The sequence below is a fragment of the Pongo abelii genome, chromosome 10, assembly GCF_028885655.2.
Source record: "Pongo abelii isolate AG06213 chromosome 10, NHGRI_mPonAbe1-v2.0_pri, whole genome shotgun sequence".
NCBI lineage: Eukaryota > Metazoa > Chordata > Mammalia > Primates > Hominidae > Pongo > Pongo abelii.
The window spans coordinates 99,513,445-99,540,172 of record NC_071995.2 but is presented as its reverse complement, the minus strand read 5'-3'; the positions used below and the strand labels follow the sequence as shown (position 1 = coordinate 99,540,172).

At 36.8% G+C, this 26,728-nt stretch overlaps 1 protein-coding gene across 8 annotated transcripts in view; it reads right to left on the bottom strand.

The window, feature by feature from the left end:
• The window catches only part of ANO4 (anoctamin 4), a 430,350-nt gene that overhangs the window by 197,189 nt on the left and 206,433 nt on the right, over window positions 1-26,728 (bottom strand). For 7 of the 8 annotated variants that reach the window (XM_054527543.2, XM_054527542.2, XM_054527546.2 and 4 more), the window contains one exon: window positions 16,441-16,545. The exons of the other annotated variant lie outside the window; for it this stretch is intronic. In XM_054527543.2, the coding sequence (XP_054383518.1) occupies window positions 16,441-16,545 (105 nt within the window). The remainder of the gene's footprint in view (window positions 1-16,440; window positions 16,546-26,728) is intronic. 8 annotated transcript variants of the gene reach the window in all.

Genomic DNA, 26,728 nt, shown 5'->3' with positions numbered 1-26,728 from the left:
ATTTTCGGCCTTTTTTCTTCCTCTTATCCTGAATTGAAATAATGAAGTGAGCCATTCAGAAGCTCTCTCAAAAGACTGTTGATGTTAATAACATGTCAATATATAAAGCGCTGTATATCACGGTTCTAGGTACAGACTGCCACATTCAAATGCAGAATGCCTTACAGCACGACAGAAATTTAAGTTCATCACCAGCAGAGGAAAGATATAGGTTGGGTCCCTTCTTTTTTATCCACTTCAATTATGGGCCAGCATTGCCGTTCACTTTTTCTTTTGATGCTTTAAAAATGGCTGAGGGTTTATAACCTGTCAGAAGCCACTGCACAAAATAATTCATGAGGGATTGGGTTCTTCTTACCCAAGCACATAATACAGTATTCATTCTTTCATTCAAAAACATTTTAGAGATGTGCACATTGTGTGTCAGGCATAGAGCTGTGTGATGATTGCACCTTGGTGAATAAAAGTGACCTGGCTTCCTGCCCTTGTGGCAATAACTAAAGAAAACAAAGATACGTAAATTGTGGTGAATTCTCTAATGAAAAAAGCAGAGTTTGGATGTAGAGAGAATAGAGATGATGTACGAATATGAGATGACCAGGTATAAAGCTATATCTAAGCATGTGATTTTAGGCAACACTTTTAGCTTTTCAAGTTTTTCATCCTGTAAAATATAATGGGCATAGAAATAAAGTTAACATTTATTACTAACTGCGAGAGGGTGAATTATGACCCCCCAAAGGTGATCTAATTCTTAGAACGTGTTAATATCTTACCTTTTTATCACCGAAAGGATTTTATAGATGTGTGAAACCAAGGATTTTAAAATGGGTACATTATCTTAGAGCATATAGATAGGCCTGATGTAATTACAAGGGTCTTTAGAAGAGGAAGGCAAGAAGGCCAGAATCAGAGAGAAAGATTGGAAAATGCTATGCTGCTGGCTTTGAGGATACAGGATGTGGCCACAAGCCAAGAAACGCGGGTCGCTTTTAGAAGACAGAAAAGACAAAAAAGCAGATTCTCCCCTGGAGCCTCCAGAGAGGAGAGTCTTGATTTTGGGACTTCTGACCTCCAGAAGCATAAGATAATAAACACATTGTTTGAGGCCACTAAGGTTGTAGTCATTTGCTATAGCACCAAAAGGAAACTAAAACAATGTATTATAGAGTTTTAGACCTATAAGGCTACAAAGAAAAAAACCATGGTCTTTTCATACAGCCAAGGGTTGTAGCACCTACACTGTGCCAGGTACTGTGCTAGGTGCTTATGGAGAGGAAGTAACACTTTTTGAGGAAGAGTAACATGTCCAGTGTTTTGGGAGGTGTCAAGATCAAAGACAACTTCCCTGACCACTGAATGTAAAAAGATCTCCCTCCCATAATTATTGTCCTCTCATTGTTCATTTCCTTTCCAGCACTTAACACAATCCGTAATTATCTTATTTGTTCATTTATTTATTAGACTTGTTTATTGGATGTTTGCCTTATTACAATGTAAGTTCCATAGGGCAAGGACCTTGTCTGTCTTGACTGATGTACAGAGGCTCTGGCACAGGTAAGCCTTCAACACATATTTGAATGATGACAGAATGATGACCTGAAGATGGTCACAATGTAACAATATCTGAGAGCCCTTTTCCTCTAACATTCTATGGTTCTGGGACTTGGCATATGGTTTTCCTAACATGATTCTTATTCACAAGCCAGGATTCCACGGTTTCAAGTAATGTGATTACATTTTCAAGCAGACAGTGATTAAATTAAATTTCAAGTCGATGTTGATGATATTTGAACAATAAGATAAAAGTATCGTTTAACCAAGTCAGAAGACCTGCTCGCTATTCTGAACTCTGCCACTTAGCTGTGTAAATACGTGCTTCTGTTTCCTCACTGGTGAGACAAGAATAGCAAACTTCTCTCTCAGGGTGGCGAAGAGGATTACATCAATGTGCATATTAGCAGGGTGGCTGACACATGGCAGACCCACAACAAATGCTGATTTGTCGATTCTAGCTAGACTCTGGGAGCTTAAAGTGAGTATTTTGGTCTTATCAATATGAGAAGGCAGAAGAGATATTTACAAGTTGGAATGGTTGTTATGAGAAATGGTTTGGGATGGGGTGTGAGATAAAGGGGGAACAAGGACAGTGAGGTTCATGTCTAGATGACTGGCTCATACTAAGGAGAAACTCTTGATATATGTATGTATCCCCCTAGGCTTTTGCCAAGGATAGAAAATACCAGGTCATCTTCTATCAAAATTACTTTCTGGCACTGGCACAATCAGTTCAACAATGCCCTCTATGTCCGTGGTTCTCAACTGGGACCAGTTTTGTCTCCCAGACCATATTTGACATTGTTTGGAGATATATTTATTGTCATTACTGGGGAGAGGTAATACAGTGAAAGTGGTATTCAGTGAGTAGAGGCCAAGGATGCCGCTAAACATCCTACAATGCACAGGACAGCCCCTACCACAGAGTGATCCAGCCTAGAATATCAATTGGTGCTGAAGTTGAGAATTCCTACTCTTCATGAAAAGCCCAAGGGATTTGATTCTAGAAGGAGCAGTTAACGCGGGAAAGGGAGAGAGCTCTTTCTTTCCCATCAGAATCACTGTCTGGAAGTCATGGGGCTGCTGCCACTTGAGCTCAGGGAAATCAGTCAGTCATGGCAATCTATTAGAGAATAGGTGATACTAAGCGAATCTTATCACTTGCCAGCCTCTAAGTATCTTCAGCAGAGATTAGAAAGTCTGCTGTGAGAGAATGCCCAGCTGAACCCGTGGTCAGTAAGAAGACTGTAGACTCCATAAACACTCCACAGGCATAAAAACCATGTGCCCTTCATCCATATTTCATCACTGTTTCTGATATTATCAGCTATAACTACAAGGTAAGTTTTAGAAACAAAATAAAATCTTTGATTCAAACTTACATTGATTCTCTAAGAAGAAAAAAGCAACTCTCAACTTCCAACATTAACCAATTTTTAAAAATAAATTTTAATCAATAAGTATTTATTCAGTGTCTACCACAGGCAGACACTGAGCTGAGCTAGGAACCGGGGCTGAAGTACTGGAGAGCCCAGGCACAGCCTTGCTCTCAGAGCTCACTGTCCAGTCAGAGCGGGAGTGAGGCCTTTCTATCCATGGGCACGAACATCACAAAGATGCTGTTCATCCAAACAGGGTCACTTGTGAATGAATCCCATCACCTTCCTTAGACTTCTTCTCCTAAATAGAAAAATGTTTGATAACTATCTGCCTGGTAGAATCTTGCTGTTAGGTTCATTAAATGAGAAAGAGAGTCGAATACTCTGAGAAGTCCATTAAAAATGACAGGAAGGATGGGAGGCAAGGCTGGTTCAACACATGCAAAACAATAAACGTAATCCATCACATAAACAGAATCAACGACAAAAACTACATGATTATTTCAATAGATGCAAAAAAGGCCTTTGACAAAATTCAACAGCCCTTCATGCTAAAAACTCTCAATAAACTAGGTATTGATGGAATGTATCTCAAAATAATAAGAGCTATTTATGACAAACCCACAGCCAATATCATATTGAATGGGCAAAAACTGGAAGCATTCCATTTGAAAACCGGCACAAGACAAGGATGCCCTCTCTCACACTCCTATTCAACATTGTATTGGAAGTTCTGGCCAGGGTAATCAGGCAGGAGAAAGAAATAAAGAATATTCAATTAGGAAATGAGGAAGTCAAATTGTCCCTGTTTGCAGATGACATGACTGTATATTTAGAAAACCCCATCATCTCAGCCCAAAATCTCCTTAAGCTGATAAGAAACTTCAGCAAAGTCTCAGGATACAAAATCAATGTGCAAAAATCACAAGCATTCCTATACCCCATTAACAGACAAACAGAGAGCCAAATCATGACTGAACTCCCATTCACAATTGCTACAAAGAGAATAAAATACCTAGGAATCCAACTTACAAGGGATGTGAAGGACCTCTTCAAGGAGAACTACAAACCACTGCTCAACGAAGTAAAAGAGGACACAAACAAATGGAAGAATATTCCATGCTCATGGATAGGAAGAATCAATATCATGAAAATGGCCATACTGCCCAAGGTAATTTATAGATTTAATGCCATCCCCATCAAGCTGCCAATGACTTTCTTCACAGAGTTGGAAAAAACTACTTTAAAGTTCATATGGAACCAAAAAAGAGCCCTCATTGCCAAGACAATCCTAAGCAAAAAAAACAAAACTGGAGGCATCATGCTACCTGACTTCAAACTATACTACAAGTACCAAAACAGCAGGGTACTGGTACCAAAACCAAAATATAGACCAATGGAACAGAACAGAGTCCTCAGAAATAACAGAACACATCTACAACCATCTGATCTTTGACAAACCTGACAAAAACAAGAAACGCAGAAAGGATTCCCTATTTAATAAATGGTGCTGGGAAAACTGGCTAGCCATATGTAGAAAGCTGAAACTGGATCCCTTCCTTACACCTTATACAAAAATTAATTCAAGATGGATTAAAGACTGAAATGTTAGACCTAACACCATAAAAACCCTAGAAGAAAACCTAGGCAATACTATTCAGGACAAAGGCATGGGCAAGGACTTCATGATTAAAACACCAAAAGCAATGGCAACAAAAACCAAAATAGACAAACAGGATCTAATTAAACTAAAATGGTTCTGCACAGCAAAAGAAACTACCATCAGAGTGAACAGGCAACCTACAGAATGGGAGAAAATTTTCACAATCTACCCATCTGACAAAGGGCTAATAACCAGAATCTACAAAGAACTCAAACAAATTTACGAGAAAAAAACAACCCTATCAAAAAGTGGGCAAAGGATATGAACAGACACTTCTCAAAAGAAGACATCTAGGCAGCCAACAGACACATGAAAAAATGCTCATCATCACTGGTCATCAGAGAAATGCAAATCAAAACCACAATGTGATACCATCTCACACCAGTTAGAATGGCGATCGTTAAAAAGTCAGGAAACAACAGTTGCTGGAGAGGAGGTAGAGAAATAGGAATGCTTTTACACTGTTGGTAGGACTGTAAACTAGTTCAACCATTGTGGAAGACGGTGTGGCGATTCCTCAAGGATCTAGAACTAGAAATACCATTTGACCCAGCCATCCCATTACTGGGCATATACCCAAAGGATTATAAATCATGCTGCTATAAAGACACATGCACACATACGTTTATTGCAGCACTATTCACAATAGCAAAGACTTGGAACCAACCCAAATGTCCATCAATGCTAGACTGGATTAAGAAAATGTGGCACATATACACCACGGAATACTATGCAGCCATAAAAAAGGATGAGTTCACGTCCTTTGCAGGGACATGGATGAAGCTGGAAACCATCATTCTTGGCAAACTATCACAAGGACAGAAAACCAAACACCACATGTTCTCACTCACAGGTGGGAATTGAACAATGAGATCACTTGGACACAGGACGGGGAACATCACACACCGGGGCCTGTTGTGGGGTGGAGGGCTGGAGGAGAGATAGCATTAGGAGAAATACCTAATGTAAATGATGAGTCGATGGGTGCTACAAACCAACATGGCACATGTATACCTATGTATCAAACCTGCACGTTGTGCACATGTACCCTAGAATTTAAAGTATAATTTTAAAAAAATGCGAAAAAAAAAGAATGACCAGAAGGAGAGAAAATGCAAAACTACCATGCAACTCAAGTAACAGATCTGCATTTCATTCAGACCCAGGAAGGGCTGTGAACAGAATTAGGCAGCACAGATTGGTCAGGGTAGGTGTATACCATGCATTTGGGAAGGCAAGGGAGATACTCAAATGATTCCCTATTGCAAAGATTAGAAGCTCAGCGTAAAAAACGACTTGGGAACAAAACAGCAAGGACTCACATATTATAACTGAACAACGAGGATTAAGGACCTTAAATTGCCTGGGAGACGAAAAATCAGCTAAAGAGTCTGAGTAAAGCATCAAACTCAGAGATTTATGAGGGCTGGCTCTGTTTATATCATCCCAGGATGGAGGCAGAGCAGAAAAGTCAGGAGAGGACCAGCAGGCAGGCAGTTCATGGTGATCTTTACATGATGAAAAGGTGAATTTACTTTGGTAATACTAAATCTATTAATCAAATCAATATTTGCAATTATTTCAATTATTCCTCCAGTGAAAATCATTTGAGATGTTAGCTATTGTTAATTCCCTATGGATAGAGATCACAAATATATTGCAAGGACTCAAATAAATGAACAAACTAATTAATGAATTGTTTTCTGCCATTTGTTCATTGAACCAAGATTTAGAGTTAAGTGCTGGACATGACATGAGTGGGAAGCCCTCACACTTTCAGGCAAGAGAACAGAGTTTGGGAATCAATGCTATAAAGGCAATGAAAAAAAACAAATAGCAAGTGTATTTTAGAAATAGCCTAGAAGAGTGTAAGAAATACAATCAAAAAAATCAAAGACTTTGATTCATTGCTCTTTTCTTTACTTCTCTCCTATTTTCCAAATGTAGCAAAATAACCCCACTTTGATATTACAGTATAGAAGTTTCAGATATATAAATTTCAGATGCAGAGAAAAGAAGGTGAAATTACAGGTCATTGAAGAAGACACAAGAGGGCTTTGCAGCATAATCCAAGTATCTATATTCATTCTCCAGAGCACCAGTTCATTATACTATTTTTGTCCTAAGTTCCAAGTTATTGCATCTGATACTCAGAATTCTCAAGGGATTACATACTGACCTCAAAGTATCACTTAAAAAAAAAAAGAACACCTCCAGGAATATTTTAGAATGCAAAAAAAAGTTTATATCTCAATTTTAACACTTACCAGACTGTTTTATAACAAGTCCATCTCTATGTCTTTAGACTAAGGTCCCTTTAAGGTGAAGAGCTAAGGTATCTCCAATTCGGCAAAAGGGCTACCAAATAGGAGACGTTCAATATGCATTTTAAGATAAATAAAAGCTAATTGTAGGATGATACCAATTTTCAGTTTTTTCTTATTCTGATTACCTTAAAAAGATGGCTTGAAAATGTCTACTTCTCTCTTAGAATCACAGAGATTAAATACGAAGGGAGCGGGAAGGGAGACAAAGATAGGAATTACAGTTTACTGACAGCCTGCTGTGTGTTAATGATTTTCAGGTCCATTTTCTCATTTCATCCTCAAAACAACCTATGAGACAAGTATTATTATAAAGAAGCCAGATTCAGAAATGCCAAGTGTGGCCATGCAGCTAGTAAGTGACAAAGATGAATTTTCATCCAATTCAGACCCCAAATCCATGCCAATTCTAGCTGGCTTTTGTTTTTGTGGGAAGCATTCTACTGTTCTTAAATCATGTTTGGCTTTCAAGAATGGAAGTCATTTAACCACCAAGCAATTATCTTGTTGCCATTTCAACATTTATCTGAATAAAGCTAGACTTTACATCCGTAGCCTGACAGCTCTGACAACTTTCTAAAATTTAACAAATAGATCCATTATTGTCTTAAAAATTCAGGGAAATACAAAGACACAATACAGCTTTGAACATCTTAGGCTGGGATTTAAGAACTAAACACTATTTAGCATGTATATGACACGAGCAAGCCCAAGACTCTCTAGATGCTCATTACTCTTCAAATGCATCTTGACAGCATCCCTAAGGCAAAGGCTGCCTGGTTTACCAATGAGAAAAAAGGGGGTTTAAGTTTAAAAACTCAAAATAAATAAATAAAGCAATTAGAAAGGACATAATGCTTCCTTAGCTGATTTTACTCCCTTCTAATAGGCCAGCAGTTTTCAATCTCTGTTCTCTGGAACCCTACGGCCCTTTTGAGGAGTTTCAGGGGCCATGGAGAGGACAAAGAGACAACTGAGTGGGCAAGGCTCACCTTCTACCCCTACCTATACCAAACAACTCAGTTTCTGTTTTGTATATTGAAGTTATATGTTGATCATATATTGGGGAAAAATACATTTTACTGCTTTTACAAAAATTTAGAAACTTCTGCTAGTGTGTTCTGGCAACAATTAAATGGTTGTGTTGACATCTCCCTAAAGAACCTGGGGTTCTAGTTATTACAAACATGACAGCAGGAACCTTCCTTCTGCCACAGAAAGTTATTGAGATTTAAAATATGCCTTTGCAAACAAACAAAAAGTCATGAGATTTTAAAAAAATATTCATTTAAAACTAATTTCTGTATGGAACTGGCATAAAAACAGACACATAGATTAGTGGAACAGAACAGAGAACCCAAAAACAAATCCATACATCTATAGTAAATTCATTTTTGACAATGTTGCCAAGAACATGCATTGGAGAAAGGACAGTCTCTTCAATAAGTGATGCTGGGAAAACTGGATATCCATACACAGAAGAATGAAACTAGACCCCTATCTCTCACCATATACAAAAATCAAACCAAAATGGATTAAAGACTTAAATCTAAGGCCTCACACTAAGAAACTTCTAAAAGGAAACATTAGAGAAACTCTCCAGAACATTGGACTGGGCAAAGATTTCTTGAGTAATACCTCACAAGCATAGGCAACCAAAGCAAAAATGGACAAATGGGATCACATCAAGTTTAAAAGCTTCTGAGCAGCAAAGGAAACAATCAACAAAGTGAAAAGACAACCCACAGAATGAGAGAAAATATTTGCAAACTATCCATCTGACAAGGGATTAATAACCAAAATATATATGGAGCTCAAACAACTCTAGAGGAAAAACATCTAATAATCCAAATAAAAATGGGCAAGATGTCTGAATAAGACATTTCTCAGAAGGAGACATACAAATGGCAAACAGGCACATGAAAAGGTGCTCAACATCACTGATCATCAGAGAAATGCAAATAAAAACTACAATGAGATATCTCATTGTAAAATGGTCAGATTTCATAATAAGATATAATTTCATTTTAAAATAAAGTTGGAAATCAGGGCTCACCTCAGTTAAAATGGCTTTTATCTAAAAGGCAGGCAATAACAACTGCTGGCAAGGATGTGGAGAAGAGGGAACCCTCATACACTGTTGGTGGGAATGTAAATCAGTACAACCACTATGAAGGACAGTTTGGAGGTTCCTGAAAAAATTAAAAATAGAACTTCCATATGATCCAGCAATTCTGCTTAGGGGTATATACCCCAAAGAAAGGAAATTAGTATACTAGCTATCTGCACTCTCATGTTTACTGCAGCACTATTCACAATAGCCAAGATTTGGAAGGAATCTAAGTGTCCATCAACAGATAATGAACAGATAAAGAAAATGGTGGTACATATACACAATGCAGTACTATTCAGCTATAAAAATATGAGATTCTGTCATTTGCAACAATATGGATGGAACTGGAGGTCATTATGTTAAGTGAAATGAGCCAGGCACAGAAAGACAAACTTTGCATGTTCTTATTTGTGGGAGCTAAAAACTAAAAACAATTGAACTAACGGAGATAGAGAGTAGAATGGTGGTTACCAGACGCTGGGAAGAGTAGTAGAGCGGAAGGGAGGTGGGAATGGTTAATGGGTACAAAAATATAATTAGATAGAATGAATAAGATCTAGTATTTAATAGCACAACAGGGTAACTAGTCAATAATAACTCATTGTACATTTAAAACTAAAAGTATAATTGGATGTTTGTAACACAAAGAAAGAATGGATGTTTGAGGTGGTGGATACCCCATTTACACTGATGTGATTACTAAACATTGTATGCCTGTATCAAAATATTTCATGTACCCCATAAATACATACACCTACTATGTACCCACCAAAATTAAAAATTAAAATAAAAAAAGATGTCATTGTCATCACCTGGCTCAATAATGGCAATGTTTATAAAACAGCACAGATGATGGTATTGTATGTAACCCCAGCACACCACAATGGGGTTGAGATCATTAACTTGTTTCTGATTTAGCATATTTGCTAAGAAGAGCTTCTCTTACTACTACTTCATTATAAAGAAAAGGTGAACAACTTGGTTACTTCTATAACAAGGAAAATAATGATGATGGCACTTCTTACAGTCCTGGGAATGACATTTAGAGAAGAACTGTGTGCCTAATTCAATCTTTGCTCATTCATTAGCCTTGGCGACCTTTCCATAACATAAAGTGAGGTCATTCATGCTCTGCATAAAAGATCCTCCAAGTCTACTGACCATAATTTCACCTTCTTTGGAAAGAGCATGAGCTCTGGATTCAGACAGACCTGAGTTCAAATGCCAGCCCTTCCACTTATTAGCTATTAGATTGGGATATTTAACTTATTCAAGCTTTAATTTCTTTATCTTCTAAATATGGAAATACAATTTCCCAGACAGAATGAATGATTGAGGAATAAAGACAAAGGTGGTAGCCAACACTTATACACCCCTGACTGTGTACCAGGCACTATGTTAAAGGCTTTACATAGATGTACTATTACTGTTTTCCTTTTACAGATGTGGAAATTAAGGCAAAGAGAGTTAAAGACTAAATAAAATAACATAGGTAAAAGGTCAGCCACAAAATTGCCAGACAAGATTACCTGCTCAATATATGCCAGCCCCCCCGCTCACCCCTATACCCCATACCCTGCCATCTGCTCCTCTGAAATGGCATGACCGTGCAGGTTAAAAATAAAATTGGAAATCAGGGCTAAAGAATTAGATTCAAAGTGACTCACTCGGTGTCACTGAGAAATGACTCAGTCTCCTCAGCCACAAAAGTATACACCACCCCTAATGTAGGCACAGCTATATGATTATGTAGACACATGTGCAAGCACAAACAGACTGCAGGATAACAATGATCCCACAATCCTTTTAACTCCTCAGATCTCATTGCAAACACTATCTTGTGCCCTCTTTCCTTCATCAGAATCTGATGGAATACAACACAATCATGTGTTTCAGGGTATGGATGCCAGTCAAGAGTGTCCCTACAGTCTATATCCAGATATGGTGGGAATCATGAAAGGAAAAACTAGGAGCAAAACAAGAGGGGTGGGCAACAAATGGTAGGGGGATGAATGGTCTCTAAAAAGGGCTGGACATTGAAAATAATTTAAAGCGAGAATGAAAAAGTACAGTATAACCTTTGAATGACATGCTTCACAGTAGCTAGCTAATGTAATAAATACTCACATACATACACACACACATACACCTGATTCATGGACTGCAGAGCTTTAAGACATGATTCTCAATCAAGTTTCAGAAGGAAATATTTTAAAATGCTTACCTCTTAAAATGTTCGGATTTGAAAACTTTGGTGATTAAAAAAGCAGTGTTTTTCTTTTTGTTTATTTTTGTTTTAATAGATGCTACTGTACATAAGATTTGAGTAGGCACTCCACTCCTTAAACTATGGATGGAGGGTTTGAATCTTACTGGATGAACTCAAGAGTAGGAATTGCATTGTAATGTTGTTATCATTGCATCAAACTAAATCTATCTCCAAGTTCCCATTCCACCGGCTTCGTGGACAATTTAATTTCAGTTATTGCTGACACTCCCACTTTCCTGCCTCGTGTATCCAGAACTGTGCAAAGGTCCTAGGAGTTTTGTAAAGAGCAGAACATTTAGAAAGAGCAGTCAGGTGTCCAAGACACACTGGTTACTATTGAGCTGCCCGCTTTTCAAGTCTCCAGTGATTTCACACATTCACTCAATCACTAACAAATATTAGTAAGCACCTACCACACTCCATGCTCTGTTCAAGGCACTGGAGATAAAACAAAGAAACAGGAAGAGGAGACTGCCCCCTTCCCAGCGACTCCTAAGTTCCTTTCTCAGGCCAGGAACTCTCTGTGTGACTGACAGTTCAGGTGGCTCCCGTGAAGTCCCCCAGGCATGCAACATAGCCATTCCCTCCCTTTCCATTCCCCCTACCAGAAGCCTGGCTCCCTCTATGGCGCATCTCTCCTGCAATTTCTTCTTCCATCCAAGCATCAGTCTTGGAAGCTCAGGCTTTCAGAAAAAAAAGGCAGGAACTGTAGGTAACACAAAACTGCTGAAACAAAGGAGTTCAAGGAACCTGGCTACCATCTTGGAATGCAGAGTGAAGGGTGAGAATAGAGAGGAAGGGACAAATAACATCAAGGAAAAGAAACAAACACACATATACACACACACACACACACACACATACCCTTGTTATACTTTCACATGTAAATGCCTTTCCCTAAAAAGCAATCAAGTTGTTTTTGTATTGAACACCAAAACAAGATGTGATCTGGAAATGTTTTCATTTTTCCTGAATTAGACTTTGTACCAAACATCCACCACTGCCTTAAGGTATTATGCCTAGCACAGTACCTGACACATGACAGGCAAGATGGATGGATGGTTAAAATAACTCTTTTCTTTTTAATAAGCTGTACATCTAATACGGAGGATCTGAAAAAGCACTTGAGTATGGCCAGCCACTCTAAGACATATTTAGAACAGATGAGGCTATACTTAGGGTATGCACACTAAAAGATAAAATACTGTAAATGTATTTTACAATGTAGAAGCATGGTAGCAAAGTTCTTGCATGAAGATGTGAAAATATAATACAATTTTAAAAACACAAAGTAGTTCATTTTTCCTAATCATTTTTATTTAATTTAGTATTTAGCAGAACAAGGACTAACATACAATTAAATATTGACTCTATCACATAGTAACCATATATCCTTGGGGAGCTATATTCAGTTTTTTCACCTTTAAAATGGAGAAAATCTTATCTATTATTACTTTGGGTTAAGATTGAAAAGAGATACTTTGGGAAAACACCATCATGGCTGGCCTAACCCAGACACTCAAGAAATGTTTGAAACACACACAGATACACACATGTAAGCATGCACATACGCACTTCTAGCTTGATCTTGAAGGTCTCATATATATATGTGTGCGTATATATATGTATATATATGTGTGTGTATGTATATGTATGTATACACACTATACATACATGCATACTATATATATATATATACACTATATATAAATAGTCACAACATTTGAAGAAAAAAGTGAAAATTTTCCATCATCTTGTTAATCTTAACAAAAAGGAGAGGAATTATACTGATGTTCAGAATTCCATATTCTTTTTTTTATTATACTTTAAGTTCTGGGGTACATGTGCAGAACGTGCAGGTTTGTTACATAGGTATACACGTGCCATGGTGGTTTGCTGCACCCATCAACCCGTCATCTACATTAGGTATTTCTCCTAAATGCTATCCCTCCTCTAGCCCCCCACCCCCCGACAGGACATGGATGACGCTGGAAACCATCATTTTCAGCAAACTAACACAAGAACAGAAAACCAAACACCGCATGTTCTCACTCATAGTGGGAGTTGAACAATGAGAACACATGGACACAGGGAGGGGAACATCACACACTGGGGCCAGTCGCAGAACTCCATATTCTTTACACACTTAACGATGGTCTCTCAAAGCTTTCCAGAAACGATAATCTAAGCTACAGTCCCTTAAAGTACCAAGCTACCTATTTTTATGCTTGGAGATTTCCATGAACTGGCTAAAAATTTCGATCATATTTGGAACCTAGATAGAGACTGAATGGCCCAAAATCTTTCCTTCCAGAAATGACCCAGCCTGTGTGGGCAGCTTCTCAAATCTAATTAGCACAAAACTTGTTTGCAACAAGAAAATAAATTCGTTCCAAAGCAGTAGAAAATGCATAAACTTATAAAGGGCTGGATTTGCATTTTAAAGTCAAGTAACATTTCCTTCTTCTTCTGTTAAGTTCTCATAAATTTATACTCCTCTACCTGTTCATAGAGAGATCACCCTTCTAAACTACAAAACAGTTAACATCAGATACACACGTCTTTACCAAGATCTGGTAATAAAAGTTACTATAAAAATAGTACCTTACTAACCTTTAGCTCATTTTGATGCAAGTTCATTTTAGCCCCCACTCCTTAAATTTAAGTTCACCTGTAGCACTGGCATGGAAGCCAACTTTTATCATTTATTGAAAAAAAATTTAAACTCTTTGAGCACTGTACAACCTATCATCTTTCAAATCAAGTGAAGTAATTACATAATTTTATAACTTTCCATGAAAAGTTATTTTCTCTCCAATGTCTAATAATTTGATTTTTATTCTCCTGTGGAAATTTTTTCTCTTTTATTCATTAATGTAATATAAAGGGATTGTTCAACCAGAATAAATAGCTGATCCCCTTATATTCTTTGCTAAAAACATTTCTTTTAAAAGTAGCCTCATCTTCAGTTTCAGGATCCTTCACCTCAATGTGTTTAAATCCTGTACTGAGCATATTCATGAAGGAATTAAATGAAGGAACAAACAGCCATCATTGCAGTCCGGTCTCCATGATTATCATATTCCCCTGTCACTTAATTTCTTCCACCCTCAGTTGTTCCATCTGTAAGGTGGAGGTAATAATTATCTCATAAGGTCAACAGGACAGTATAATGATAAATGGGGATAACTAAAAAGCATAAAATTATTCATAAGAAAATTAACAAGAAAATGCAATGTCCCTAGGCATGGGCAAGGACTTCATGACTAAAACATCAAAAGCAATGGCAACAAACGCCAAAATTGATAAATGGGATCTAATTAAACTAAAGAGCTTCTGCACAGCAAAAGAAACTACCATCAGAGTGAACAGGCAACCTACAAAATGGGAGAAAATTTTCACAATCTACCCATCTGACAAAGGGCTAATATCCAGAATCTACAAATAACTCAAATAAATTTACAAGAAAAAAACAAACAACCCCGTCAAAAAGTGGGCAAAGGATATGAACAGACAGTTCTCAAAAGAAGACATTTATACAGCCAACAGACACATGAAAAAATGCTCATCATCACTGGCCAGCAGAGAAATGCAAATCAAAACCACCATGAGATACCGTCTAACACCAGTTAGAATGGCAATCATGAAAAAGTCAGGAAACAACAGATGCTGGAGAGGATGTGGAGAAATAGGAACACTTTTACACTGTTAGTAGGAGTGTAAATTAGTTCAACCATTGTGGAAGACAGTGTAGCGATTCCTCAAGAATGTAGAACTAGAAATACCATCTGACCCAGCAATCCCATTACTGAGCATATACCCAAAGGATTATAAATCATGCTACTATAAAGACACATGCACACGTATGTTTATTGCAGCACTATTCACAATAGCAAAGACTTGGAACCAACCCAAATGTCCATCAATGCTAGACTGGATTAAGAAAATGTGGCACATATGCACCATGGAATACTATGCAGCCATAAAAAAGGATGAGTTCGTGTCCTTTGCAGGGACATGAATGAAGCTGGAAACCATCATTCTTGGCAAACGATCACAAGGATAGAAAACCAAACACCGCATGTTCTCACTCATAGGTGGGAATTGAACGATGAGATCATTTGGACACAGGGCAGGGAACATCACACACCAGGGCCTGTTGTGGGGTGGGGTTCTGGGGGAGGGATAGCATTAGGAGACATACCTAATGCAAATGACGAGTTGATGGGTGCAGCAAACCAACATGGCACATGTATACCTATGTATCAAACCTGTACGTTGTGCACATGTACCCTAGAACTTAAAGTATAATAATAAAAAAAGAAAAGAAAATGCAATGTCCCAAAACTAGAAGTAAGAAAAAGCTGCAATGGTTGTTTATACAATGTTCTTCACATCAAAATCCCTCAAATCCAACATGAGATAAATTACTTGATATTAAAAGAGGAGCTTCATCATCTAGAATTAGAGCTCTGATAATGAAATATCAATGGTAATGACTTAGTATGAGACACTGCATCACCAATCCTCAAGGCTAAATATTTAACTTGAGTAAATGTGTTGATTCTGATAAAATTCTGAGTGAAAGCTATAAAACAGAAATAAAATACTCAAAGAAGAGCAAACCTTGATTACTCAAAATGCTTAGAAAATGAGGGTTCACTTCTCGCATGCAGCCCATCATCAACGACTCCAGATATTCATTTTGGAGAAGAAGTTCCTGATTTCACCTTGCTCCACCAACATTTCCCTCTTATTACTTCCATTTGAGCAAAGGAATTGTATTTTGTTTTCTTAAAGGTTTTTCTTTGATTATGATTAATCAAGAAATCTAGAAATTTACAATACTCCGAGGTTTACTAAATATTATAACATGAAATACAATATACAGAATTGATCATTCTGCTATAGCTTTTTCAAAAATTCCACTATTATGTGATTTAATTTCACAAATTAAATCTCACTTTCACTATCTCCTCTAGTTTCAAAATTATTTTGCACAGTATCTCTTTCAAGACATCATTTTGTTAATATTTTTTAAAGCTTGGCATCTAAGGTTTTTAGTTTATTACCCCTCCCAAGTATTATAATAGTTTCTTCTCTCATGGAGAATTTAAAATTTGAGTGAAACTTACTTTCTTGTATTGCATTAAGAATCTCTGAAAAGTCCACATCACTCTTTGGCCCGTCAGGTAGTATTTGCATATCCAGCTGGTAGCCTTGCAAATCCACACCTCCTTCTAGAGAAATGAAAGATATTCATGGAGTTTGCACTGGTTATCAGAGAGTCTGTCATTAGGGTCCCAAGGAGAAGCTATGTCAAAATCCAAAGCGAATGGCTAGCTGGTTTGCCAATGATCCTCCTTCTTAGACAAAGGACTTAAAAAAAAAAAAAAAAAAAAGGAACATACACAAGCCATTTGCATTTTATGGGACCAAAAAGGTTCACTTGTATTTCCAATGCAAAAATAAGGCAACTATTTTTTTTTTTTACAAGGAAACACACTTCATAGTATTTACTGATAATTCCCTAGGTAAAAATATAACATAGCCTCTACCTAAGGATATTTAAAATTATTTTCAGCTTCCACATGGATTAAATGTGACATTAACACAAACACTTTATGATATCAGCTTATTATAATAATTCATTCTTAAGGATGGATTAGATATTCTTGATATCACAGAAAACAAGGTATTAATACTTTGGTCCCTCATAATTAGACCTCCCTGATTCATCATTTATTTTTCAACTGTATCTGAATTTGAAAATTTATTCTATGAAGTAATTAAGCCTCTTGTTCTAGGTTTGTCTGATGTATTTTTGGCATGTTCTAAAGAAAGAAAGTTTTTATGCTGCTCCATACACCTATAGAACATTTAAGGAAGTCAAAGAAACCAAGGTAACAAAAAGTAGCTTTATCACAAACAATAAACCTTCCAAACCTTCTAAAAGCTTCTTTAAGTAACCAGTAAGAACGTCTCCAATTTGAGGAGTCTGCCAGGGCTAAAAAGCCAGTGCTAAAATAACCAGCCTGATGCATAAAATGGAACATGCCCTAGCTTCCAGTATTTTGTAGAAATTTTGTAGAAATCTCATAAGCTTAGGAGGTATACCCAGCCTTATACAAAATTTCAGTTACATTCCTAAAGCTCAAGAATAAGATAACTCACAGCCTCACACGAATGCTTATTCTAGGAGTAAAACACCTAAAAGTAACTTAATATTCTATTATATTTAATAGAAAATAAGCCTTGGGAGGGCAGGGACTTTGTCTGCATGCTATAACCCAAGCACTTAGAACAGGAGCTGGCACAAAGTAGATTCTCAACAAAGTAGATTCTCAGGCTGAATGAATGAATGAGGCCATGCAGTAATTATAAAACCAAAACAGTAGAGCTAAGAGCAAAGCTACAATCTCAGATTCTGGAGTCAAAGAGACCAACGTTGAAATTCTTATTAGATAATGCTGAACCTCTCCAAATTTTAGTTTCCTCCTTTATGAAATAGGGATGATAACATACTCACAGAGCAGCCACTAGGATTAAATGTGATAATACACAAAAACCTTAGTTGTTACATAGTCAACACTCAATAAATAGCAGCTACAAGTATTACTATTATCATCCATAATAATTTATTAAAGCAACACTGGCATTTATATAGAGACAGACTAGGTATTGAACAATGTGAATAATGAAAAGGAAGTCCTAAGTCCATTCCTTGAGACCCCAGTATGCATTTCGGTGACTGTCAAGAACTGCTGTTTAACATTCCAGCCACAGCAGTGAACTTTTCAGATGCACTAATGCAGCTGCCTCATTGCAAAGTCTGAAGCTACCTATGAGAGAATTTCTTAGACTGGACAGACAAAGATGCCTTCCTGCTGGTCCAGAATTAAAATGGGTTATTTGCCTTTTTCTTCCATGGCCAGTTACTTCAAATGGGTAAAGAAAAGTTCTGATGCTTTTCAATCTCAACTAAGGCTAGTCTCAGCTTTGTTCTATTTGATGGCCAAAGACCTCATAATTACAACAATGACAAGAAAAATAACAAGAATATTCAATATCAGCCTGGCTCTGGGCTATGTACTTTATGATATCATTTAGTCTTTAATCTTGAAAAGAAGGTGCAATGCAATGGAGTAATTTGCCCAAAGTCACGTAGCTACTAAGGTGTAAAGATGTAATTGCAATCCATGCTCTTCACTAGTCTTTAAAATCCCCCATATCCAAGCAGTCACAAACACAGGCCATTGGAGATAAGAGAACTGGATTTGCCAAATAAATCCAACATAACCCAATAAAATGATCCTGTTCAGATCAAGACAAAACACATTACATAAGCTAAAAAACAAGTGACTTCCTAAATAGACTAATAAATAGAAGCCCCATTTATTTATTTGTTATTTGTCATAGGCAGGCACTCATAAACTCAGGTAGAAGTAGCTATGACTACTAGATAACTAGAATTTTTAATAACAAAGATTCCAAAAACCTTTGATAATTTTTTTAAATGTGAGAGGGCAGTATAGAAGTATAAGACACAAAAGAAACACCATAAAGGAGGCATACAGGTCATTAAATTCTGTCTTCAAAGAATATTTAATGACGTGGGAAAATGCTTGTTTATAATGAAAAGGTGAGGAAAACCAATACAAGAATAGAGTTAGATAGATAGATAGATAGATAGATAGATAGATAGATAGATACATACATACATACATACATACATACATACATACATACATACATAGAGACATGTCCCAAGTACAGTCATGTCTCACTTAAGGATGGGATACTTTCTGAGAAATGCATCGGTAGATTTCATCATTGTGCAAAGATCGTAGAGTGTACTTACACAAACGTAGTTGGTATAGCCTACCACACACCTAGGTTACATGGTGTAGCCTATTGCTCCTAAGCTACAAACCTGTACAGCATGTTACTGTACTGAATACTGTAGTAACTGTAATACAATGGTATTTGAATACCTAAACACAGAAAGGGTACAGTAAAAATACAGTATAAGAGATAAAAATGGTCTCTCTGTATAGGGCATTTACCATGAATGGAGCTTGCAGGAATGGAAGTTGCTCTGAATGAGTCATTGAGTGGTGAGTGAATGTGAAGGCCTAAAATACTATTGCACATTAGTAGACTTTATAAACACTGTACACTTACGCTACATTAAATTTATTTAAAAATGTTTCTTTCTTCAATAATAAATGTATCTTATGGCAAGTTTTTACTTTGTAACCTTTTAGATTTTTTTTTACTTTTGACTGTTTTGTGATAACACTAAGCCTAAAACACAAACACATTTCATAGCTCCACAAAAATATTTTCTTTCTTTATATCCTTATTCTATAAGCATTTTTCTATGTTTTAAATTTAAAAACTTTTAAAAAACTTTTTTTTGTTAAAAATGAAGATACAAACACACACATTAGCCTAGGCCTACACAAGGTCAGGATTATCAATATCGCTTGTTCCACTGGAAGGTCTTAGGGGCAATAACATGAATGGAGCTCTCACCTCCCATGATAAAAATGTTCTCTTCTGGAATACCGCCTAAAGGACCTGCCTGAGGCTATCTTACAGTTAACTTTTTTTTTTAATCAGTAAAAGGAGTATACTTTAAAATAACAATAAAAGGTAGAGTATATAAGCCAGTAACATTGTAGTTTATTATGATTGTCAAGTATTATATACTATAAATAACTGTATGTGCTATATTTTTATACAACTGGCAGCACAGTAGGTTTGTTTACACCGGCATCACCACAAACACGTGAGCAATGTATTGCACTACGACATTACAACACCTGCAACATCACTAGGCAATAGGAATTTTTCAGCTCCATTATAATCTTAATGGGACCACCATGGTTTATGTGGTCCAACACTGATGAAAAAGTCATCATGCGGTGCATGACTGCATATTAAAAAACATACCATTTATATGACTAGAAAAATATAACAGGAAGAAAATACTCAAAATAGGTATAGAAGTTATCCCTCAGCTGTGAAATGATGGGTAGATTTTGTTTTATACTTTATGTTTTTATGTTTTTGAGAGAAAGTCTCACTTTGTCACCTAGGCTGGAGTGCAGTGGTGCGAACACAGCTTACTGCAACCTCAACCTCCTAGGCTTAAGCAATTCTCCTACCTCACCTCCCAAGTAGCCACGGGCTACAGGTGTGCACCACCATGCCTGGCTAATTTTTGTATTTTGTGTAGTGAAAGGGTTTTTCCATGTTTCACAGGCTGATTTTAAACTCTTGACCACAAGTGATCTGCCTGCCTCAGCCTTCCAAAGTGCTGGGATTACAGGCGTGAGCCATTGCACCTGCCCTTAGCATGAAACATTTTTATAACTTTAAAGACATGTAAGAATTCAAGAGTGGGATAGCAGAGATTAATAATTATTTACAGTTCAGGATTTAAGACTGAAAACAAAGATTGCAGATATTAAACCATAGATGTTAAATATCCAATTTAATATAACAGATTTTCTAAATTCATGTAATTTTTTAAAATGTATAAACCAAATAGCTTCAAAATGCAACATTCTCTTCATGCTAAATATTATGATCACACATAGAATACCCCAAATATAAGATATTTTTCTGTCTGTGCGCTAGAAGAAATACAGAATACTCTTTCATAGAGTATAATGTAATGGTCTGGAACTTCTGACAACAAGCCGTTCATTAAGTCTAACACCACAAAGGAGAGGGAGCTGTAAAACAAGGACTTTTATAAGCTTTCCTAAATGGAGAGTGATCAGTGTACCAATGAATCTTCAAAGATGACAATCTCCACCTTTAACTTATAGTGCCCAAGTGAAAGAGACTATGTGACTTCAATGTAAAAAATGTACTATGTCTATTTCGTACTTCTGATTTTATTTATTGTTATTCATATAGCTTTTTGTTATAATTTCTAAAAACCTAAGAATATGAGTTCTTTGCCGTAGCCACAGATATCTTAGACTTTGGGTCAGAACACAAAGATTTGAAAAACTAGGCAAGATGGTAAAGATACTATAGATTCAAACTGAAGATTCTTTAAAATACAGCCCCACTGGGCATCAGTACTTAACATGCAATTAAGCACAATCCTAAGGAAACCTAAATAAATAAATTAAAGAGGGCAGCTAAGAAGATCCCTAAATATGTGGAAACACATTGAACAATTAAAAAAAATCAAGAATAGCTACAAAATCCATGTGATCTCCATTTTGTCTTTAAGTTTCCCCACATTTTATGGACAGAAGTGATTATACTCAATACTTAATTGTGATTCTGTAACCTTGGTAACAGCACTTACATTCAATAAAAAGTCTTTAGCTGGACAAGTAATATTTTTAAAATTCATTCTGTACCTAGCTTACAGCTAGGTACAGAATTTTTTTTTTTTTTAGACAGTCACACTCTGTCACCCAGACTGGAGTTCAATGATGCAATCGCAGCTCACTGCAGCCTCAACCTCCAGGGCATCAAAGCACTTTTACACAAGAGAAACAACAACAAAAAATGAGTTTCAAACATAAGTTTTTTGATTAGCAAATATGTCAATGCCTTCCCATCCACCTTTATCCATAGAAATCCCTTCTTGCTTTCAAGGCCCAACTAGAATTCTCTGCTTCAGGAAGCATTTCTTGATCCTGATAAGTAAACACCATTTTTCTATCCACTGAACTCACATAGCTCTTTATATTTGGTCTTTTCTATAGTATATGTTTTCTATGAAAAATGAGGTAGAGCACCTAGCACAGTATGAAGCAGACAAAGAAAATGTTAAGTTCCTAGTTTTTCCATATCTAGATTTCTTCCTCATTGCTAGCACCTTCAACTAGACAGTAACACATTGAAGCCTAGGATCAAACTGTATCCCCCTTTTATCTCCTATAAAACCTAGAACAAGGCCTTGAACATATTAGTTGCTCAGTTAATGCTCTTTCACTGCAATTTCACATTATGAGTAACAATAATGAATATAAACTAAGAATATAAACTAAGAATAATGAATATAAACTAAGATGCTTTGATTTTTTTTTAGTCTACAATTTAAAGCATCTTGATAGGTTATCAGTAGATTACTGTGAAAGACATATTATAGATCATAACTTTTTCCTTTTTCAGTAAAATCTTGTTAAATTTTATCAAATAACAAACAAAATATCAAAGTACCAAAGGGCTTAAAATAAAAATCAATAGCTACCCTTTTTGCAATCCCTGTCCTCTTCCTCAGTGGAAAAAGGACTTTTAAGAGTCTCTGTTGGATCCTTCTATGTGTGTGTCCCATTGTTTCATGATTTTCCAATTTTATATACTACATATGGTTTTTCTGCTGTGACACATGACAATGTAACTTACATTACTGCCACTCTCCACTCGCCCTCCACTCACTCACCAAATCACCATTCTTAGTAATTTCATTAGATTGCCTTAGTTTAGTTACTTTAAATAAATCACTTAAAATTCCTTTCCTTGTTCAATCAATTATAGACATATCTCATATGTGTAAATTAACACAAGTGATCGAAAAAGGAGATACTGGCACTAAACTAACCTGGATTTGAATGCTACTTTTATGTGACCTTGACTCATTAAATAATAAACTCAATAAGCCTTATCTTTCTCATTGAAAAAATGGGAAACTAAAATTTTTGTAGGCTTTAGTATAAATGACAGACATTATACATAAATAATTTGGCCCATCATGTTAGATCTAGGTGCTTCACTACAAATTTGATATGATATTCATTCTCTGCAAAACGAGGGCCTACTCCAGGTTTGGGGCCTAGGCTAAGTAAAAACAATTCCACTTTAAAAATCTTGTAATCTGGGACTTGGAATAGTTACTTCATATTGAAACCAAAATAAAGGAAAGTCTGACAAATCAGCTCTTACCCTCCCCATGTCACAGAAAAGATGGGGAGTGTGTAAAGTAGACTTAAGAGGACAAATGATATTTTCTATGATAGCCTCATAATAACTGTTGCTAGAGCTGAGCTTCTGTCTACATTCTATTTATATTCTACAAATAAAAATTGGTAGTTCCTGTCCTGAGAGGTATACTTAATACAAATCCTCAAACACAGCATTTTTTATAGAATAGGTAGCAGTGATATTTCAAAACTTGAGCTACATATCTAAAATAAATCCTCACATGTAATATTTTTGGACTTAAGAGGCGGCAAAGACCCCATTTTCTAAACTGGGAGTTTTGTATTGAACTCCCTGTAGGTGAATTCTGTGTTCCTATGACAGTATTGAGATGGAGAATGGTGTTAAGAAAGGAGGGAGGGCTGGGTGTGGTGGCTCATACCTGTAACCCCAGAGCTGCAGGAGGCTGAGCCAGGAGGACTGCTTGAGACCAGAAGTTCAAGACCTACCTGAGCAATATAGCAAGACCTCCATCTCTAAAAAAATAATATAAAATAAAATTAGCTGGGCACATTGGTGCATACCTGTAATCCCGTCTTCTTGGGAGACTAAAGCGGAAGGATCGCTTGAGCCCAGGAGTTTGAGACTGAAGTAAGCTATGATCATGCCACTGCACTCCATCCTGGGCAACAGAGTCCTTGTCTCTTAAAAAAATAAAAATAAAAATAAAAAAGAAGGGAGGGAGGTCCATTCCGTCTTTACAGACTTTCCCAGCAACAGCCAGTGTTCAAGATAAGTCTTTGAAGAAGAGAGACAGGAAATGAATTCAGCTCTTCTGGAGAATATGAAATTGGAAACCATAGATTTACATGAAGGAAATGCCACTGGTTCTGAAAAAAAAGCTCCATCTTGTTTTTTTTAACATTATTTGTAGTACTTACCAAAATCCTTTTTTTGTGTGTGGCATAAACTAAAAAAGCTTCACAATAGAAGATGCTTCATAAGTGTAAAAAATATTCATGTCATTTTATTAGTATTGTGTAAAACTATAAATCTTATGATGTTGTAAGTTCATTCTTTTACAACAGAAAGCTTGGCTCATATTAGCAGGAATAAACATATTGATTCACCCATACTAGTCACTATAAGGCTAAAGCTATTCCCTCAAATGATTAATGCTGAGTAGTCCTAATGGCCAAGTTCTTTACTGGGTCCTGATGGGAGAACCACATTTGGCTAACAACAGGCAGATATTTCTCAGGTCTAAAATGGAAACAATAATTCTACTGCATCAGCCAGTAATGGCTCTCCTTCAGCAGAATTGCTTCCATGTTTTCCAGGATTGGTAAGATCATGATCTCCTAAGTTATAATGCATCCCTGCACTAAAAGTTCCCTAGAGGGCCTGGAAGTCAGAATTGCAAAGCTTCAAATAGCAAGAAGGATTTGTGAATCACATAGGCAGAATTCTGTGGTGTCTTCCAATCTCCTAGATGCTGAGGTCTATTGTGATGATAAGGACTCTTGCAGATGAGGAGAAGAGACAAACTCAGGATTAGGAGGCATTACAGAACAGAAACTGTGCAATTTTCAGCCTCACCAAATGTTGTTTACTCTTTTGTCTTGAATGATAAGTCTTTATACATGAAGGGCTTGAGATAAATGTGAGAAGGAATATTGCCCTTGCAAAATGACAATCCTCAAAAACGCTAGGACTCTGCCCCTCTTGTGCTTCAACCTGTCAGCTCAAACTCAGACTATCAAGGAAAGTAAAAGCTCACTATTAACTGACTATCCACCATGACTAAGGGCTTAGGCTTTTAAATCTCAACTCTACTAGTTATAGTTGTATAATCCTGAGCTAAATGGTTAAAGCATCCCACCCTATCTTCAGCAGATACATTCCAAGACCCCCAGTGGATATCTGAAACTGTGGATAGTACTGAACCCTATATATATGCTTTTTTTTCCTATACATACATACCTATGATAAAACTTAATTTCTAAATTAGGAACAATAAGAGATTGACAACAATAACTAATAACAAAATAGAACAATTATAGCAATAATGATAAAATAGAACAACTTCTCTCTGTCTTTCTCTCAGAATTCTTATTGTAACTGAAACGATGAAAAACAAAACTATGGATAAGGTGCGCATTGCTGTACTTAAATCTCTTCAAGCTTCTAAAATACAAAATTATTTTAAATAGCCTCAGGCAGAAGAAGCAGTTTTAAATTCCACAAAACACAATGCTCTTTTCCAGAAATTAATCATTTGCTTTCCTTTGTGGCTGCCTTTTTATGGCTCTTCTTCATTCACTTTCTGTGCTCAAAAGGTTGTAAAATGATTTTTCAGAAAATTCCCTCTAAATGCATCCTATAGATCAAAATGTGTGTGTATATGTCCCTCAGTAAAATGAAAAGCAAATGCAAATAAGAGAAGAATGTGGTATGTATTTTTAGAAAAAAAATATTGTTACTCAGCAAATGATAGCAAGGAACACAGATACCAATGCTCACATTTGCCAGGGACCAAAATAGCTTGTTTTCCTAAGCACCCCCACCTATTGACTAAACTCACATCACACATCTAAAAAAACCCACTTAAAGAGGAAGAGATTCAAATGAAGGATAATTAGAGTGTTATTTCTAAACCACAGCACTAACTGTTCTGAAAGGCACCACATTCACCTTCAATGCAATGAGAAATAAAACAGAAGTCCAAAGTAGCCCTTGTCACTTTTTCCATACAATTTTATCTTCCAGCCACACCAAAAATCCATTCACAAATAGGAAGACTGATTATCTCATCCACACTTCAGTTCTGTTCAAGAGAACAGCCAGGTTCCTTAGATCCTATAAGCAAACCTCAGCCACACTTCTCAATAAAGTGTCTATTTTCAGAAAAGGGGATAGAAAGCCCCCAAAATTTCACTCTCAACTAATGCTCATCTTCAAGAAAAAAAAGTTGACACCGTGGAAAAAACACTCATAATAACTTTTTTTTTTTTGAGACGGAGTCTCGCTCTGTCACCCAGGCTGAAGTGCAGTGGCACAATCTCAGCTCACTGCCACCTCCGTCTCCCGGATTCAAGCGATTCTCCTGCCTCAGCATTTTTTTTAATTTTTTTTTTCTTTTTTTTTTTTTGAGACAGAGTCTTGCTCTGTTACCCGGGCTGGAGTGCAGTGGCGCGATCTTGGCTCACTGCAACCTCTACCTCCCAGGTTCAAGCGATTCTCCTGCCTCAGCCTCCCTAGTAGCTGAGATTACAAGCCTGCACTACAATGTCTGGTTAATTTATGTATTTTTAGTAGAGACGGGTTTCACCATGTTGGCCAGGCTGGTCTCGAACTCCTGACCTCAGGTGATCTGCCCACCTCAGCCTCCCAAAGTGCTAGGATTACGAGCATGAGCCACCACGCCTGGCCTCGTAAGAAATTAAATACCTGGGTTTTATTTGGGGTCTCTCAATTGCTAATTTTGTACTTTTGAGCTAGTAACTTCACTTCCTATGCCACAGT